The 20,386-nt window shown below is 44.9% G+C and overlaps 1 protein-coding gene and 1 pseudogene across 4 annotated transcripts in view; one reads left to right on the top strand and one right to left on the bottom strand.

Annotated features, from left to right (window-relative positions):
- Positions 1–19,253, bottom strand: part of UBE4B (ubiquitination factor E4B) — a 109,249-nt gene extending 89,996 nt beyond the window's left edge. The window contains exons 1-2 of one of the 4 annotated variants that reach the window (XM_036228482.1): positions 18,524–19,244; positions 14,101–14,282 (exon numbers count right to left, since the gene is read on the bottom strand). In XM_036228482.1, coding sequence (XP_036084375.1) covers positions 14,101–14,205 — 105 coding nt within the window. In that variant the 5' untranslated portion in view covers positions 14,206–14,282; positions 18,524–19,244. Of the gene's footprint in view, positions 1–14,100; positions 18,488–18,523 lie in introns of those variants that run through there. The other 3 variants (XM_016163591.2, XM_036228489.1, XM_036228481.1) reach the window with 3 other exon arrangements.
- LOC118606821 lies at positions 9,955–10,073 on the top strand (annotated as a pseudogene).
- Positions 19,254–20,386: the final 1,133 nt, after the last annotated feature.

The following is a 20,386-nucleotide window of genomic DNA, read 5'->3' as shown; positions in this document are numbered from 1 at the left end:
CTATCTACTTCACATCCACCTCCCGAGCACTCAAGAACGGGGCATGGACCACAGGGGCATTAAAGAACCATCTGGGTCCACAGCCATCCTGTCCTGAACAAGCCCCATTCCGTCCGATCTCAGAAGCTAAGCAGGGTCAGGCCTGGTTAGCTCTTGGATGGGAGACCATCTAGGAAGACCAGGTGCTGTATGCATAAAAAATAAATAAATAAACAAATACATAAATAAGGGATTGTAAGCTGACAAGGTCCTTGCAATCTGTGAGGTCAACCAAGGGTTGCCTTGCCTAAAAAAATAATAATAATAAAAACTATCTGAAGAAAAAAACAAGTGAATGACAGGAAAAAAACAAGGCAGTCATTCACACATGCATGTGGGCACTCAACAAGTGCGCCTTGAGGAAGGGAATCAAGAATCGAAGCCTGAGTCCATTGTCACTTAAGGGTACTCAGGAAAGGGCAGTCAGTGGCAGGGGCAGAAAAGCAGGAAGGGAACCAAGCAAAGCTGTGCACCCATGGTGTGCAGGAAGAGACTTCCCAAACGAGAAGTGGTGACTAGGGTCAAAAGTCAAAGGGAGGTTAAATAACACGTTCTGAAAAGTGCCTGGGAATTTGGCAACCAGGAAGCCACTGGTTGTCTTCACAAGAGCAGTCTGAATGGAATGATGAAAGAAAAATCCTACCCAAAAAGCACAGGGAAGGCGGGGAGCCTGAAGAGTGAGTGGGATGAGAGACCTACCCCGTGAGGGTCTAGTCCGTGAAAAGGAAGGAAAGGGATAAAGTGACAGCTAGAGGGGAATGCAGGCCCAGAGGTGGCATCTTGTTTTACAACCCGAGTGAACTGGAGATTTTCTAAATAAAAAGAGGAAAAGGAAAGGAACGAGATTGAAGTGATTACTAAGAAAGCCAGGCGCGGGGCAAGACAGGACAGGTCGCAGATGATGACATGAGCCTTAGACGGCACGAGCCGGCAATCGGGCATTTAGAACAGAGCTTGGCACACGGCCAGCGTTTCTCTCTACCACCGCCACCACGATGGCTTTTACTAGGAAGAGGAAGACTTCGTCCCTGAAAGTGGGAAGACGTCGGTGAGAACGAAGGAGGTAAACTGGGAGGAGAGCGGAATAGGCAAGACGTGCCTGATGGCTTCTATTTTTGTTTATTTTTCTTTAAATTTTAATTAGTTTCAAGCATACAGCACATTGGTTAGACATCTATATAGTTCGTAAAATGATCCCCCAATTGCTCCCTCCCTCCCCCGACCCTCCACCTAGCCAACGTGTTAACGCTCACTGCGTTCCCTCTGCCCCACCCCCCGCTCCCCATCCCCGTGACCACCCATCGGCTACTAATTTGTACTTCTTTAGCCTTTCACTCCATTCTCCCAGCCCCCAAACCCCCTTCCCCTCTGTCTGTCACCAAATTGTCCACTATATTTGTGAGTCTGTTTTTGATTAGTTTGTTCTTTTTATTCCTTAAATGCCACATATAAGTGAAATCATATAGTGTTTAACTTTCCCTGTCTGACTTACATACCTTCTAGGTCCATCAAAGCAATGTTTTCCCATCCCCTTTCTCTTCATGTGGAGGGGTCCTGTTTTCTTATCCTTTCAGTCACTCTTATCTTTTCATTGGAGCACTTAATTCTTTTCCATTTAAGGTACTTATTGATAGGAACGTAGTTGTTACCATTCTTTATTCCTGTTTTTGATACATGTTTTTTCTTCTTAAAGAAGTCCCTCCAACATTTCCTGTAACACTGGCTTGGTGGTGATAAATTCCTTTAGCTTATTTTTGTCTGGGAAGCTTTTTATCTGTCCTTCAACTCTAAATGCTGGATAAATTATTCTTGGTTGGAGACCCTGGGTCTGCTCATCCTGTCAAATATTTTTTGCCAAGCCCTTCTGTCCTGCATAGTTTCTTTTAAGAAATCAGCTGCCAGTCTTATTAGTGTTTCCTTATAAGTAATTATTTTTCTCTTGCTGCTTTTAATATTATTTCCTTGTATTTAACCTGTGGCATTTTAATTATGATGTGTCTTGGTGCGGACCTCTTTGGATCCCTGATTTTTGGAATTCTCTGAGCTTCCTCGGGTTTTATGACCATTTCCTTCACCAAGTTAGGGAAGTTTTCCATCATCATTTCTTCAAACAGCTGCTTGACATCTTGATTTTCTTCTGTTACGCCGATCAGAAGAATATTTGGAGTCTTAACAGTATCCCATATCCTCCTTCAATTATTTTTATAGTCTTGGCATCTTTTTTCTTGCCATTCTGATTGAGTGTCCTGATTGGCTTTCCTGTCCTCTAGATAGGGCATTTGATCCTCTTCTTCATTCACTTTGTTTATTCCATTTAATATACTTCTCATCTCAGATAATGTGTTCTCCATTTCAGACTGATTCCCTTTTGTAATTTCCATTTCCATTTTTACTTCTTTGTTGGAGTTCTCTACACTTTCCAAAAATTCATTGAGCATCTTTATAACCAGTGTTTTGAACTCTGCATCTGTTAGATTACTTGACTCCATTATTCCTGACACTCTGTCCTGTTCTGTCATATGATTTCTGCTTCTTCGTCTTCCCATTTTGGCTGCCTTTCCATGTCCGTTTCTATGTACTAATAAGCAAAGCTCCTAAGTCTCCCGGTCTTACTAGTGTAGATTTGTGAAGTAGGTGTCCAGTGGCACAGTCTGAGAGGGGTTCAGCTGCAGGCCAAAGTTAGGCAAAGCCTCTACCCCTCCGGGGCTACCTGTCAAGATTCAGCAAGCAATCTACAGATGCTATGCTTACAGTTGCCTCAAAAGGCCACACCAGAAACCAAGGCCAGCTGCGGATACACCTGGATGTGGCTCGGGTGGGGCCCAGGTTGGGGGAGGCAGGGTTCTGGGGAATCCTCTGGGCAGAGTGACCTCTGTTATCCAGTTTGATGCCATCACAGCTAATGCAGTACTGTGTCCGGCGCACTGGGAGGGGGGAGGGCTCAACAGGGGACAATGGATACCGCCGGCACTTCTGTACAGAGCAAGTCTCGCCTCGGCCCTCACTCCAACAACATCTCCCTGTAAGTCCCTGGTGTCCCCTGCACACAGCCGAGTCAGCACTGGTGCTCAGAGTGAACAGGTCCGTCACCGCGAAAATCCGCTCATGGACGCGGCCCCTTTAAGAGGCGTCTGCTGCTGCCACTGCCACGGCCTCCGTCCCACTCAGCCACTCGGAGCCGGGCAGTCCCGCGTCCTCGCCCCGTCCTACCTTCTGCCATTGCAGGGCGCTGTCTTGGACCTCTCCCTAGCTGTACGGCTTGTGCGTCTAGATCCCAGGCGACTTTTCCTTGCTGCTGCTCCTCGTTTCCGTCACAACTCTGATTTGGTCGCCGGATGAACAGAGTCTCTATCATCTATGCCATTTTTCTCTCTCCCGACTACTTTTGTTGAAAAGCTAAAAACGACATCACCTACAGGAGGGGGGTTGGGGGAGGACTTCTAACAGGCCAGGAGGGGACAGAAGGGCAGAGACACACACGGTGCGTCTTCCTAGGCAACTCTGGGCTATTCTGCTAATATACAACGACTCCTGTTCTCTGGACACCAGAGGACACACCGGCTGAGTACCAACCTGTAGGAGGGCTGGACAATGGCATCGGGCATTCTGGGCTCAACCTACCACCACGCAATGGTCGTGTGACCCTGAGCAAGTGACTTAATGTCCACGTGTAAAACGAGAACAGCAACCATACCTCATACGGTTAAACGGTTATCATCCGTGTAAAGTGTTTAGCAAATTCTGTGCTGAATACAATAGCTATTAGTGTTAGTATTTCTGGCATGCCAAAAAAACAAGTTTTTGAAGGAAAGGCTAAAAACTATAACTTCTCATAAGAATTAGATTAGGAAAGATTTGTAAATGGTTTTTTTAAAAAAAAGAAGGCAAGCAATAGATCAAAGTTAGTCGTTCTGTAGTATAATTAACATACAAAGAAAGACAGCACGCTGACATCTGTGCTCATTTCTATTATATTCTTCTTCCGACTTTTTTTTTCATTTCTCCTCCTGGCCCTAATCCTAACCAAAACTTAGATGGAGCCCCATTAATGTGCTGCATGTGCCAGCATCTCGACATCTTCATAAAGTGACACAGGGTCACAAAGAGGTGACCCTGCCCTCTAGAACACTATCCGGCACCCCTGACACTGACTGAGGCCCCAATTCTCTTCTGGAAAGCAATCTGGCTATGCTCCAGGAAAAGCCTCAAAGGTGACCATGCCCCTTGACCCAATAATATCACTTCTAGAAATCTTAGGGAAAGCATCCGAAAATCAGACAAAGATTCATGTACAAACCTTCATCACAAAATCATGAATAATTTGGGGGGAAAATGAAATCCTACACCTAATGATGGAAAAGCCTATGGCCATTAAAAATGTTTTAATTTGTAAGTGTACAAGGAAATGCTTATAATGCAATGTTAAGTGAAAAGCAATATATAAAAGTGCATACACAATATTATTCTAATGATTTATTCATTGATTCAATAAACTTTGACCAAGCCCCTAGGTTTCAGGAACTGAAATAAATGGGCTTTGCTAAAAAATGTGGTTTAGTCTCTGCTGTCAATCTCGAGGCAGAAACACAAAAAAAAGCTTGAGAACAATACGGCAAGGGCAGACATGAAGCCAAACCAGGGTGGGGCCTACAGGAATGTGGGGTATCAAAGGGACAGGCTGCAGGGGAAGGTGACACCTCCGCTGAGTCTTAAAAAACGAAAAGCTGTTGAATGCTCAGAGAGGGAGGGCGTCAGGTACAGCGAGGTGCAGGGGTAAGAAACAGCAGAAGATGTCAAATATCTGCACACTCAGAAAATACGGGAAGGGAATACACCAAAAAATTAACATTGGTTACCGCTGGATAATAGGGTTACAGGTAATTCTTGCTTCTCCCTTATTCTTGATTTTGGAATTCTTCTCACAATGAAGTATATAGAACTCAGTGAATCTATACTATTGAATTTATAATCAGAAAAAAAAAATTTTAATGAAGAGGGTAGTCTATAAATATTTCTCAAATATTTCTGAGTTCTAAAAATCTGATTCGAGGTTAAAAAAAAAAATCGTGTTAGAAGATTTATCTTGGAAAAAAATAAAGCCTACCCTAGAAAAAAATAGTGCCTTTGAATGATGAAATTTTGAACAAAGACTTTGTGTCTACCTTCTGTTTCTTATTGTTATTTTTACCTCATAGAGTGAATCTAAAGTACATTTGTTGTAGAATTTATAGTACTCTGATCCTTCCTTTAACAGTAAGGCATAAAAAGGAGGTCTGAGAAGAGAGAAACAGACAACCGGTCACTCTCCCGTCACTGTGGCACCGTAAGTTTTAACACACATGAATTTAACAGCTCAGCACGGACCCCTTTGCTCGCACTAACAAGGAAAGGACCCAGCCCTTCGATCGGCTGAGAACTGTCACAGGGACACAGGGAGCAGTGGAGACGAGAGCAGAGTGGCACCGTCCCCTTCGCACTCAGCCTTCCAATCGTCTTCTGCTTCACTTTCCAGATTACTCGCCCAGCTCAAAAGATGTTCACTCAAAGTTACAAAAAGCCGGATTTCTCTACTGCATTTTTTCTCCAAAGGATAATATAACCACGTCGAGCAGGGGACCAAATGTGTTGAGCAGGGGGCCCATCTGAAACGACCCCCAGCCCAGAGCGCCCCAGGTTGTAAGCGCCCCTTTCACCCTTGGGAGAGCCCTGGTCTGGGCGTGCCCGCTCGTAGTCACCCTTCATCTGTGTGACAGTCCCACGTTCCGCCCCTGTGCGGGGCCCCCTCCACTCTGGCGCCTCCCTGTACCTGCCTGCATACCCTCGGCGGCCTGCCCCTCCTCCCCTCCCAGCAGAAGGAATGCAGGCCAGGCAAGTCATCTTCCTCCCTTCCTCCACGAGAGCTTTTCTAGTTGAGAATCTCTCTCGAAATTCTAACAAAGGCCAAATTCCAGCAACCCTAGCAAAATACTCAAGTTTCAAACTAGTCATCTTTTGATGTCCTACCATAGGACACTCACACCCTCAAACTAGCCAACCCTCAACCCGGCAGTCTGGTCCTTGACAAAGAAATGGTTTTAGTGCCATTAGAAACAGACGGTACACTCTAATTCCTTAGGCGGAAAAAAGGTGGTGGCCCTTACGACACTCCAGTGTAATCCAGCGCTTACTACAAAAAATAATTAACATCGACACTCTTTGCCTGATCAATAGTATAGAAAACGTTAAGTATGCCTGACCAATCCTAGCAGCCGGCGAAGGCTGGAACCAAAGGCAAAACCTGCTCAATTACCAAAAGTACTTTCCTGAGTCACCCGTGGCAGTGAACATATTATCACTTTGAATTAGAATAAGTGTCTTAAAATAATAAAAACTTATTCCATACTCTTTATCAACATTTGGCGTCAGGGCAATTTTTCTCAACATTCGATATTAATTTTTGTTGCAGGTGTACAGCACAGCGACCAGACATCCACCAACTTACGAAGTGATCCCGCGGGCCAGCCCAGCACCCACGCAGGCCCACACAGTCACCGCAGCACCACTGACCACGGTCCCCATGCCGCACCTACGTCCCCAGGGCTATTTTGTAACTGCCAATTTGTACTTCGGTTTTCGTTTTGTTTGTTTATTTTGTTCATTAGATTCCACATTTAAGTGAAATCATATGGTATTTGTCTTTCTCTGTCTGACTTATTTCACTTAGCGTAATACCCTCTAGGTCCATATATGTTGTTGCAACTGGTAAGATTTCATTGTTTTTATAGCTGAGTAATATTCCATTGTAGCTATGTATAGAGTAATTAAAAAATATATATTCCACTTGAAAGTGAAATAAGGGACCAAGTGCCCCATCTTCAAGTTTTTACATGTCAGGCTCTTAGGGGTCACAATTCCAGCTGCTCCCATTTCTAGCTGTGTTACCTTTCTGAGCCTCGGTTTCCCCATTTAGAAGAAGGTGATAATATAAACATCACTTACAATGCACTACCTGAATTGGAATCTACTTCTGGGTCCACTACCATTAGAAATAGACACAATATAAGCACCCAGGACACACAGACTTGGTCTATTGTGTCCACTGCCAGAGCCCCAGCAATTGTAACAATGCCCACTGCAGGCAGCACTCCGTAAATATCCGCTGAACAAATGAAAAGTGTTCACCTAACACACAGTAAAGTCTCTTTTAAAGAAAAAATATCCTGAGCTTTTTGCCCTTTGCATCTCCTTTTAGGCCCAGATGCTGTTTTCCCTTGGCCTAGGGCTCTGTTTCCTCCAAACAGTATGAATATGTAACACAGCTACTAAAAAGCATCAGATCCGTTAGCCGATTGTGAAATTAGCAGCAGGAGAAACCACCAAGATCAAGAGCCAACATTATGCAGCGAAGAATCATCTTGACAGTGGAATCATATAACTGGATCTGGCCTTTAAAAAATGATTCCTGCAGTTGCAATTTTATGTCCTCACCGAAAACATCCCAAGTGGCATAAAGAAATGGTACGGTCCCCATTCTCATTTTTGATCCCACTTGGTTAAACAGACAAGACAGCCTAGATGAGACCCAGCAACGGCTACTCCTGACGCTATTCCATAAAATGTATTCTGGTCACTTAAAAGCGAACGAGTGAAAGAGACAGTAGTAAGCACGTGGTTTTCTTAATCGTGGGATCTAGTCACATTCCGCCCGGTCATAGCCACCTGCACAGAGAAAGTCAGAGACAAGCAGGGGCAGCTGCAGAATTTGCGGGGCCCGGCGCACATGAACGTGAAAATGCAGGGCCTCTTGCTCAAAAGGCACTAAGACTTTCAGGACAGCAACGGCAGAGCATTCAGCCAAGTGTGGGGCACTTCTGACTGCAGGCCACACGCTCTGATGACCGGTATAGACACAGAGTCTGACGAAAGGCCCCGATCTGATATGATTCTAGATAAGTGCCTGGCAGGTGTTGGGTGTTCAGTATGATTTGCTTGAAAATCCTAGTTCAGCTCCCAAAAAAGTCCATAAGCAAAATGCTACCTCATGTAGTCAGAAAATTTAACTAATTACCATGACATTAGTACACATCTGGAATCTATATCAAACACTGACAGGGACCAAATAAACAATGTGCATTGAATACATTTCATAATGTTTAATTATAAAGCTAATTAAGTCAAGGCCGAGCACTTCTCAAAACTAAGACCCGAAAGATACCTCTTGGCGCAGCCTGACTACTGTCTTCAGGAAGAGGACAAGATGCTCAAGATATGGCAGATGGCGGGCAGTTAACACAGTGACATCTGACCCAGAAATCCCACGCCTCGCCAGCCCTGAGGGGGGGAGGGAGGGGACGGTGCCTTCAGAAGACAAAATAAGTGATCTGACTGGAGTAAACTGAGTCACCCGAGTTTTGTCAGTTCTGGCATGCAGCATCTTCTCCTGGGACTCCTCAGGTCCCATCTGCCCAATTCCCTCCTGCTTCCACCTTCACCCCCTGAGGACATTCCCACCACCTGGTCACTCCACATTTTAGGAGAAGGAAGCAAGAGGCTGACAAGTGATAATGATGTGGCTCATAGAAAGATGAGCCCTGCGTGAGAAGAGACTTTAGGAAGTAGAGGGGGAGAGCGTGAGGATTCATTCCAACGGCACCCCTCACGCGAGCAGGCGCCTGTCACCCTAACCAGTAAGACACTGCCTTTAATGCATTAGTCCACGCAGAGGGTTTGTTAGGTATTATATGGGCACCAACTAAAATTCTATGTACAATTCAATCTTACTTTGGAAAAGAGCTAATATGTCCCAGGTGTCCACGTCGCCAGAGCACTGTGTCGGGGACTTCATGGTTCACTGCTACTAGACAATCTTAAGAACAATGCCATGATACAGGTGTGTGGAACCCCGTTTTGTAAGTAAGGAAACTGAGGCTCAGAAAGTGTAAGTGCTTTGCTTAGGATCATCCCACTGTCGGTCCAAGTAAAACCCAGGGATATCTGACTCTGAATTAGAACTCTGACATAGGTTCCTTCCGAGTGCCTACCTTAATCTAACTAATGCAACTTTATGTAGCAATGGGCAAAAAAAAAAAAAAAAAAAACTATTGTAACACAAGAATTAAGAGTCACAAAAAGACACACTGTATTCGATTCATGCATTCAACAAACATTTACTGTGGGTCACCCTGTGCCAAGCCCTGTGCCAAGAGCTGGATGAAAAACAGTGAAAAGTCGGGAGCTGATGTAGCAGACAGTTCGGGACAGTTCCAGCACAGTGTGGTTAGTATCAGATGCTTTTAAGGGGATACCTTTTCTGTTCTTCCTCCTTCTCCCCCCATCCTCCTTCAGCTTCTGCTGACTCTTACTGGTAGAGGAGAGTCTGAGGTCACACATTTGGCTGTGCCTGATCATCGTATCCCGAAACTTTTCAGAGCAACAAACACCCACCAATATCAGAGGTTTTTCATCATCTGCAGAATTTCTCATTTTCAAAAGAATACATGTAATAGTTTACCCAGAGTAAGACATAATTGAAACGTTTATCTTCATTACAGATTTTTCTAAATGTCAAGATCCTGATCATCTTTAAGGACTAACTCAAATCCTCCCAGAGCCCCTCCCTGCCTTCCCAGTTAGAATTAGCTGCTCTGTCAACCACGCTCCCCTTTTTAAAATATCTTCGTGTTCACTGGATTCTAGCCGGCTGTCTTCTTGTCTCCTCACTGGTGTGTGAGCCCACTGAAGGTAAAGACCGGGTCCTATATTCAGGGTGCTATTTCCTCATGTGCCTCATACCTAACACAGAGTAAGCATCCCACATACGTTTGTTAAAATTCAACAAACAGAATTAATAATATTCAGATCTTTTACCACATATCCATTTGCCACTCATGTTTATTTGTTGATTTGTTTTGTTTTTAAAACTCTAAAAAGTCTCTAGTCTACAGCCAAGCCATCCTGAACAACCCCGATCCCATCTGATCTCGGAAGCTAAGCAGGGTCGGGCCTGGTTAGTACTTGGATGGGAGACCACCAAGGAAGACCAGGTGCTGTATGCATAAATAATAAAAAATAAGGGACTGTAACCTGACAAAGTCCTTGCAATCTGTGAGGTCAACCAAGGGTTGCCTCACCTTACAAAAATAAATAATAAAAATAAATTAAAAGTAACTAGAATTTGATCAAGGGCGCGCCAGATTATGGTTCAAAATTTATATCTGGGACACTTTAGGCCCAAAATGTCCTGTTAGGAATAATATAGAAATCCATCTCTATGCCTTTATTTCCTATTCCAAGGAAAGTGACGAACAGAGTAAATACTGAAAGACTACTTACTGAATGAATAAAGGAATAACAGGGAATGGTAAAGATACAATTTTAAAGGACATGTTCACCAAGTATTTTCTTCTCACTTATTAAGCCCATGGCTTCCATCATCCTCAATGGCTCCCCCATATCCGTCCCCCGAAGCCTACACCTCACTCCCAAGCTATCGACTCTCTCTTCCCATTATCTCTTGAACCTACTCCAGTCAGCACTGAAATTGGACTTGTCAAGGTCACTAGTGACCTCCATGTTGCCAAATTCCGTTGTCAAGTCTTGATCCTCCTCTAATTTCCTTGTTGACACGGAAGGGAGCTGAACACTCCCCTCCCGATGCCAGGACTCCATGCTTTCTTGACTGAGTTCCAGCTCAGTGGCTGTCCCTCATCAGCCTCCTCTGCTGAGCCTTTCCAGAAATCCGTTCCTCTTTATCTCCTCACCTCTGGGGTGACTGGAGGCTCAGTCCTCCTTCCTGAATTGCAAACTCAACGTATATCCAACAGGCTACTTGACGTCTTCACGTGGATAAATAATAAGCAATATAATCACAATATAATCAAAACAGGCAATTTAATTTCTCCTTCCAAATCTTCTCTCAATTTTCCCCATCTCGGTATATGCCAGCTCCATTTTTCAAGATGCTTAGGCTAAAGCTCTTGGTATCACGATGGCAGAGATGGCGAACCGCCTGCTACTATACATGGAGCTGCTCTTACATTTGCTTGTGGCCGCGTGATTAAGTTCTAGCCAAGAGATGTAAACAGTGATATGTGCTTTCTGATCCTGTCCTTAAGGGACAGGAACACGCCCTCCCCTTCCCCTTTAGCGTCTTCCTGAGGGCTGGAACGAAGACGTGCTTGGAGGATGTAGAGCAGCATCTGGGACTACCCGCTAGACGCCTCGCACTGAGGATGAGAGCGCACAGAACACAGTAAGTCTAGCTCCCCGGTAACCATGGAATTACTGAACCAACTCTCAACCCCCTATCCAGATTTTTACTTAATGAAAAGTAAGCTTCCAGCCTGTTTAAGCTATTATTATGTTGCATTTCTTGGCTGCAGCCGCCAAACCAATATCCTAACAAATATACAGAATTTGGAAGCTGGAAGAAATCACCCCGTCATAGAAGATAAATGTGCGTCAATGGCCTAGGGCTCGGCACAGGCAGAGATATTACAGGATGGGAGGATGGTAACCCCTGTTAGGCCACAGTAAAACATTTGATAAAACCCATGGCACCTTCGAAAACAGGCTGCGTGCCAACGTGGCCTGTGGTTCTAGGGGAACTGGTTGAACGGTTCAGAATTTGGGTGTTTATTGGCTTCCTGCCACTGTAAGCAAGAAGTTCCACAAGAATGAGACAGACTCAAGCTGCAGCTTGCCGATTTGCATGCAGAGTTAAAAAGGAAGACAGGTGTGCCTGGTCCACAGTCCGCAGACTAAGTTCACTCAGAGCCTAGAAATCCAGGGGGCTGAGTAGGGCCGAAAAGCCAGCTCCTTCAGGACCCAGCAGGAAACAGCCCAGGAAAGGGGGATTCTCCCAAGACCTGGCCCCAGAGGAAAAGAGACACTGAAAAATGACAACACAGGGCAAAGGACACTGGAGTTCCTCCAACACAGCAGACAGAGCGGCTGCCAAGTGGGCTCGGTCAGGGACTGCCAGCACTGACAAGGCAGGGAGCCCCCACGACATGGCCTGGCAGGAGCTAACGATGGCTCCGGACCAGTGAGGGGTCCACGTGCCCAGTCATCCTTTTCCTGAATGGAGCTGAGTTTTAATTTCCGTCACCCTCTCCTAATCCACTGCAGACCCTGGGAATGGGGAGCACTGGGCAGCTTGTATTTTAATCTAGAGGTTCCTGGACTGGACATTGCCCAGAGATTCCGGCCTCTGAAGTCGACTGAGGGTCACCTCCTTTGGGAAGGTGAACGGTGTGTTTTAGATTTGGGAAGAAGAGTTTGCTAAAGGTCCAGTCTGTGCTCCCCTTCTAACATAAGGAAACTTGGCTGAACGTGGCTATCCGGTAAAAACCACATTTCTTGGCTTCCTGGCACGTAGCTGTGGCCATGCAACTTAGGTTCTGGCCAGTGGGAGGTGAGCAGAAGTGACCCGTGCAAATTCCAAGCTGTGCCATTAAAGAGAAGGAGCATGACTTCCTCTCCTCTCCTCTCTTCCCTCTGGCTAGAATGCAGACACACACGGACCAAAGATGGCAGCTGTATATTAGGAAAGTGGGTACAGTAAGACAGAGGCACCTGGCCCCTAATGAGCACAGAGCTGCCACAGCAGCCCCGGCCTCCTACCCGGACTTCTATTTAAAGAGAAACCAACATCTATCTAGGTAGAGCAGCTGCTATTCCACGTCTCTCAGCTGCAGTGGTCCACGCAGCATCTCAACTCACATGGACTCACATGGCCATTCTCCAGTCTTTCGCACCCCACCCCCGCCCCATCACCCACCCTCTGGCTCCACCCACAAAGTACCTGATCACCGCTATCTCACCCTCTCTCACCCTCTCCACCAGAACCCCGGTCCTGGGGCTCCCATATTGGCCTCTTAACCTTTCTTGGTTTCCCCCTTTATTTCTGGTCTTCGCAGCAGCCAGGAGGATTCCTTTAAAACGTAAATCAGAACGGCAGCCCCATGAAGGCAGGGGTCTCTGCCCGTATTGTTCACGGGTAAATCTTCATGGTCTAGAACGATGCTAGGCATATACTGTATGTCATCAACATAAGGTGACACTGATTATAACCTGTGCCATTCTTTTTTGTACCATCAAGAAAAAACATACTGCCCATGAAACCACAGTAAAACACACTAACAATAGATAGGGACGGAGTAGTAATCAGTTACATCAGCCTCTCACTGCTTTCAAACTTCTGAGGAACGGGAAGTGTCTTCGACCAGTTAAATTGCTTGGGCACGAAAGGCAATCCTTCTAATTGTATGTTCAATTTCAAAATGTGACAACGGCTGCAGAGATTTGTGGATCTCTGCCTGTCTAAAGCTCCCTAATGCGCTCAGTTGTTGCTGTGCAATAAAATATGGAATTGTGGTCATTCCTCCGACAACAAACATTTTCTTTATTAATATTAATATTAATGTTTCCATTCCTCTCTGCATACAAACTAACATTTGCTTTCATTGCTGATCAAAGCGTAATTAATTTACTCAAAAGCATTTAAAACGGCAACAAAAATTAACACTCAACTGAAGGGGCAATAATATGAACAGGTGTAACCAGGTTCCCACGTAAACAAGGAACGACGAGTGTGTCATAACTGCCGCCTGGCCAGTGGTGATCACGCTATTATAAGAAGCATCCCAATTTCAAAGATGTTAAAATGTGGGGGGGTAAAAAAAAAGAGCAGGGGTTGTTTCAGAACCTCCTGAAACCCAGTTACAAGAACTCGGTAAGATTTACTGACAATGCGTAACTTCGATTCCTACCACCACGCTTGTCTCCTTGCTGTTCCCGGAGCAGATGAACGATGTACCCCGGTTCCTGCTGCTCCCTGTAACTGTAAATTTCTATTCGAAAGCCACTTCCTAAAACTGCACACACGCCACACAGCCCGTGGCGCTCCACCTCTTCGGCCTACTTTATTTTCCTTCATAGCCTTATCAAATGACACCTTGTGTGTATAGTATATGTTTATCAAGTCTCCTCCCACTAGAACGATGCTCCATGCAAGACAGGCTCATGTGGTGTCTGACGCGCAGCACGTAAACAATAAATGTCATCGAATGAGCTACTTACAGGAAGACGTCTCCACCCCAGACACAGTGAAAGCACCTCCGTGAGAAACGCGCTCTGCTCGGAGCAAAGGCCTGAGGCCCAAGGGCCCATCAGAAGCCTTTCCATTCATCCTCTCCCTGACAAGAGCAGAGGGCCACTCCATGACATCCGCTCTTGGCAACACTAGGGCTTCCACTCCGCATCTCAAAAGGAACAATACAAACGCTATAAATGCTGCAGCGCGCTCAGGTTATTTGTTTGGAGGTAGCTCAGCAAAGGCATTAAGAACGAGGGAACCAGTCAGTCCCTGGATCAGCATCCAGGGTTACTGCCTACTAGTCGTGTGCCTCTCGGCAAATTACTCCATTTCTATCAGCCTCAATTTTATCCGTAAAATGGGAATAATACCAACCTTACAGAGCAAGCACATATTAAGAGCTCAATAAATGTCAGCTGATATCATTGTCATTCTCTGTCTCTTGCTAAAATGAACAACAGGAGTGGAGAAGGGGCCTGGGAGGCTACATGTCACCCTCCTACCATGCTTGAGGAAGAAGTATCCTGGTTTTAAAGTGCATGGTGCAATCATCTATCAGGGAGGAAAGTGAGCTTAGCTTCTGGGGCTTGTTACAAAGGAAGAAAAGGTCAAAGAGATGGAGATGTTAGAATAGAAAGGCCAGGAGTGGGGGGTCTCTATGTTGGTTCATCTTTCAGTGGTCCAAAAGAATTCCTCGTTCTCTCCCATATCTGCTCCTTGTCTGGAATTCCTTATCCTTCCCCCAGTCCATCTTTCTCCCAAGCGAGAAACGAAGGACTCAGTTTTTCTTTGCTTCTCTCCCACCTCCACCTCCTTCACATCAAACTCATCATCAGAAGTGGCTTAACTTAGATACTAGATTTCTGGTGTCTGCCCTCCTCCGTCCCCACTGCCAGCACCTTACTTCGGACACACTTCTGCATAGCAACGACAGCCTCCTAATTTGTCTCCCAACCTGCAGCCACCTTCTACGTCCTTGCCAACCATCTTTCTAATCCCTTAAGATCCCATAAAGGCCTCTTAACAGTCTTACTGGGAAAGTCCAAACTCCAAGCATTTCTGAAAACCCTCTAAGACTCGGCTCCCCCAGGCAAAATCCTGTCTCCAGTCCCATATTTCTTCTTTCCTGAGCTCCCCAGACTCACAGCCAATTCCAAGAGTCCTTCTCCTAGCAACTACTGTTCACCACAAACATCATTTTTTCTTGAAAGTCTCCACTAAGACACTACCCCCGCAGGGGTCCCTCCTTGCTTTCCTTAACGTCTTGTGCATACCTCCACAACAGTTCTAAGCATCCTGTAAGTTACTGTTGGACTCCTGTCCATCTCTATCTTCACCCCCTCCCCCAGTTGTAGTATAATTTCTTTAAGAAAAAGGGCTGTCTTTCTCCTAACCTACCTAACACATTGCTGGGGATACACAGCATCTTTTTTTAAAAATGCCTGTTGAGTGAACAGTTTTGGAAGGGTGTGATGAGTCAGGACCAAAAAAGGCTGTAAACTTGATTACATCATGAATACATTCATGAAAAACAACACTTCTATAGAAAAACTATGCACATCAAGCATGTTAGTAGGATACTTATATAGAAGCTGTGGTGAATTTACTGCCAGTTGTTAAGCAATAAAATGTAATAAAAAGAGTTTTTAGATCAGGAACCCTGGGTTTGAATTCCAAGTGTCACTTCTAAGCCAGGCCACTATGGACAAATTACTTAACCTAAATCTCAGTTGCCTCATCTACAAAGTAAGGAAAATTGAAGAACCTCTTGATTGTACCATTTTTTCAAATAAGACAATAGCTGTCAAGTGCCTGGCACAGAGCAGGCTTCTAAAGTCATTAATAAACATCAGCCCCTCTCCATTTAAAGAACATGACCAGAAAGTCCAAGGTCACGTATTCCACATTTGAGAAGAAAGATTTAACACTCTTCTGAAACCTTGACCACACCCTGAATCCCAGCCAGCCATCTTGAAGATGAACTAGGTCATAAGGAAGATTTAGCAAAATCATTTCAATGCAATGTCATCACCGCAGTGGCAAAACAGTGTAAAATACCTGCCCTGCTCACAGCATCACATGAAAAACAACTCATGAGCAGGATATGGAATGAATATACTGTAAATAATGATGCTTTGGAATGTAGGTTCCTGAAGAGAATGAACTTAGTCATGTATCTGCTCTAGAGAGCAATGAACTCACTATAATGCGCCAAACGAATAATAAATGGCGATGACTTTAATGAAGTTCTCAACTTAAAAAGTACAAGAGAAGAAAACCACAAGGATTCGAGGTGATCTATGAGAGAGATCAAAAAGTGGCCAGAATGGAAAATCCTCTAGCGCTACTAGTCTGGTTCTACCTGCCTCCATTTTTCACGGCCTGGACTCTCATACATTTTCATTCTGTTAAAACAGGAAACTCTGCCTTACCTAATTGCCTATTTACATTGAAAGATCACCGTCTTGCTTGTTTTCACCCTGAGATGTAATGTCTGAATTTTCAGTAACATACATATCTCATTTTCTAACCAAATGAATGTCACCTATTATTTATCTGCGACACAGGTTTCCACCAGTGGAGTAACAATACAAAGGCAAAAGCTTTGGAAATGTCTCTGTTGATGACTGCTCACCTAATACCAGAATTAAAGGAAATGAATTAAAAATTAAAACTTAGAGAGATTTTTCCCTCAAAAAAATTTGTTCTAGGTTCTGCAGAGAGTAAAATTATCAGTTATTGAACTGTCTGTCTCTTTGTGTTCATCTGTTGAACATCATTTTATATTGATCTCATATTAGTGAATTCTATTTTCACATTTATTTTACTATTCTGTTGACCTTGAAAAATGTTTTTCTATCTGCTCCATAACAATTACATTTGTTTCTTATATAGTCATTAAAAAAAACACCTTCCTCAAGGTCTGAAGTGAAGAGTCACAGTTCAAATATACAGTATCTTTAACTGATCTGTATGCTTTATTGGTCTGAAAACAATTTCTTGGGGGAAAACTCAAGTATGTAAAAATTTCTAAATCAGGGACAATTTGGAGAACGTCAAAAAAATAAAGGACTACTAAAAAACATACTCTTTCCCTTAAGAGAAATTACCTATTAGATTAATGAAGGAAAAGGTGGGGGGGAGACACTTTAAAAACTACATAAAATGAACTGTCTCTCAGAGTAACTCAAACAGTTCCTACCTGAATGAAAAAAACCTCAATATTCTTCTAATTTGAGATTACATTCCTGATTTATTTGAGAAAACAAAGTCAGTAACACAGAATGGGCAATCCTGACTTTCCAAACGGCCAAGTATCACAACCAACAAAATTATTTGCTTCCTTTCCTACCTGACCCTTAACCCACCACTTGCATGCACCATCCCTAGAGACTTTGAGTCCCTAAGTAAACATACTCATTACTCTGTAGCTAAAACTCAAGCATGGACGCTTTAGAGTATAACCAACCTGATGGATGACTACTTACATAATACTGTAGGAAAGTTTTATATGAACCAGTGAAAGAAATGAGGAAGTAGGTGGAAGAGAGCGAGGCCAAGCAGGGGTCCTGGGAGGTAAGCTCCCAATTTGTAAAAAGGAAGAGAAAAGTCAGTAGAATCACAGGAAATTCTTTGTACCCTAACTGCCACTGTTTTTATGACAATCTTATTAAATAATCAATAAAACATCAAGGAAGGGAGCTGTAAGACTCCCTTCAGAAATGATGGGGGGCGGGGGTAGGAATTTCCAAAGTCATTTGCTTCCATTTGCTTGTTCCACATCTGCTACAGCAAAACACAAGTTTGAAGGGGAAAAGAACTAGAAAAGGACAGAATTAAAGAGAAGTATGCCAAATATCATTAGTGGTCTGTTAAATTACTAGCATTTAACTGGAATTCACTAAGCGATTGAGAATAACATATTTTATTAAATATCAAAGACTGTCTGTAGGCCACCTCCAAACACAAACGTATGTATAGTCAATTTATACAATTAAATAGTCAAATATACTTAGGTTTTCGAATACTTCCCTTAAAAAATACATCTATACATTGATTCCATCTGAAATTCTTTAAATCTCTGCAGTAAGGCGCGAGCGCACGCAGGCGCGCACACACATTTAACTTGATGTAAATCTAGACCTTCTTGCTTAAATACTCTAAAGAATGAATGCCTCAATATGCTCTCTTCTTCAGACCCTAAAAGCCTCGAAAAGAAGCAAATAGAGTTCAGAACGAAGAAAGAAGGCAAGAGAATAAAGGAGAATACAACCGAGACCCTCTCAGGGACTCATTTTATTGGAAAATGTCATCTCCAGACCAGGCACCATTGGCGCAGTATCATCCCTATCCAAAGCGCCAAAGAGTTGCCAACTAATGTCCCAAGGTGTCCCCCAGCCTCCTCACCTCATCAGCGCTCAGCTCCTCCATCGCTTTCCTCTTAATGGTGAAAGGCGTTAGGGAGAGATCCTTCTGTTCTTGAGACCAGGGCGGGAGGAGAGTGGAAGGTGTCTATCGAGCTGTCTGGTCCCCCGAATGGGGGAGGTTTCAGAATTGCATAGTCAGAGGTTAAAAAATAAGAACACGAGAGGCACTGAACTGCCTTGGCGTCGGTCACTCCAATCGCCCTAGAGACTCCTACAGCTGCCTGTACCCTGAGCAGGCTCCTTTGGCCGCCACTGCTGCTGCTACAGGGTTATCTTAAGGCGCCACTTACTACCCTCTGCTTCCCAGGTTACCCAGACTAGGGAGCTCGGTCTCCGGCTCGTGTCGTGCCTCAAGCCTGCTGTGTCTTCGTGGTGGTGGCGCGGCAGCTGTGCTTTCTCCAGCAGATCCTGCTCTCCTTCCTACCCTTTGCCCCCGGCGGGAACTGTTCGATTGCTAGAGTGGATGCCCCGAGGTAAGGCGACCCCAGAGCCGCCCAGGCAGAGCCAGCACTGAAGGGGGAAGCCCCTCCCCTCCCAAAGCAGGCCGGCCACGCCCCGCCTCCACGCCGGAACCCGGGCAGGGGGGAGGGGGAGGCCGGGACTCGAGATGCTCGGGCTGGAAGAGTAAATCCTCCTACCCCTCCACCCCTACTCTTACCCCCTCGCCCCACCAAGTATTATTCATCAAAACAACAGAGCGGCCATCTTTGAAAGGATCACGTGATCCCCCCGCCAAAGAGGCGGGGCTTCTCGCCCAGGATGAAGCAGCCAATGGGCCGCAAGCGTCGCGGCGCCGATTTCCTCTCGTCTGCGTCTGCGCCAGCGGGCTGTGGGCGGGCGGTGCGCGGGGCGGCGCGGTGCCGTGGCGACGCCGCGAGGGGGGCGGGCGCGGCAGGCTGGGTGCAGGTAGGCTCGCGGGAGGCCAGGTCCGGCGTGCGAGCGCTGAGGCCTCGAGGCAACGCCTGACGCCAGGCTGCTGGGCCGAAAGGGGACGTCCGTCCGCGACCCGGCCCGCGGGGCCTCTCCGTTGTTCCCAGGCCCTTGCTTTTTAGTGACTCACGAACGGCTCGACTCTCCGCGATGCCGCCGAAATGAAGTAATAGAAACGGAAAACGACTCCTTTCTGGAGGGAGCGTTCTCTGACATACTGACGGCTCACGTTCTGCAAAACCTCGACACTCCCACCCCCGCAAGGAAAGCCCATTTGGAAGTAAAGTAACACAAGTAGAACTTCATTCATTTATGTTCCTTTGGTTTTTTAGAGTTTTTGATAGGGGTCACTTTAAAAAGTGTGTTCCAAAGTGATGGTGAAGCTATGAAAGTGTAAATGCATAAGGCCCAGAAAACTAAAGTGGGTACACATGCACAGGGAAGAGTTTTGGAGTCAATGAAACAACAACCTCACCTAGACGAGAATACACATTTTTTTAATTGAGAAGTAACTGACATATTTTAGTTTTAGGTGTACAACATAACGATTTGATATTCGTATATGATATTACGAAATGATTACCACGTAAGTTTAACATCATACGTGGTTACAATTTATTTTTTGTGCTGAGAACAAAGAATTATTATCTTAGCAACTTTCAAATATTTAATACACTATAGTTAGGTATAGTCCCCATACTGTACATTACATCTCCAGGATTTATCTTACAACCGGAAGTTTGTACTTTTGATCATCTTCACCCATGTCATCCCCCACCCCCGCCACTCACAAAGACCAATCTGTTCTCTGACAAATACAAATATATAAATTAAAGGTCAACATAAAAGTATCATATAATTCCTGATCTTGCTACATACAAAGAATATACTGTTTTGGATGGTTAACTGGACC

Source organism: Rousettus aegyptiacus, unplaced genomic scaffold (genome assembly GCF_014176215.1).
Source record: "Rousettus aegyptiacus isolate mRouAeg1 unplaced genomic scaffold, mRouAeg1.p scaffold_m13_p_1, whole genome shotgun sequence".
Classification (NCBI taxonomy): domain Eukaryota; kingdom Metazoa; phylum Chordata; class Mammalia; order Chiroptera; family Pteropodidae; genus Rousettus; species Rousettus aegyptiacus.
Note: the sequence above shows the minus strand (reverse complement) of the source record. Positions and strands in the feature narration are given on the sequence as shown.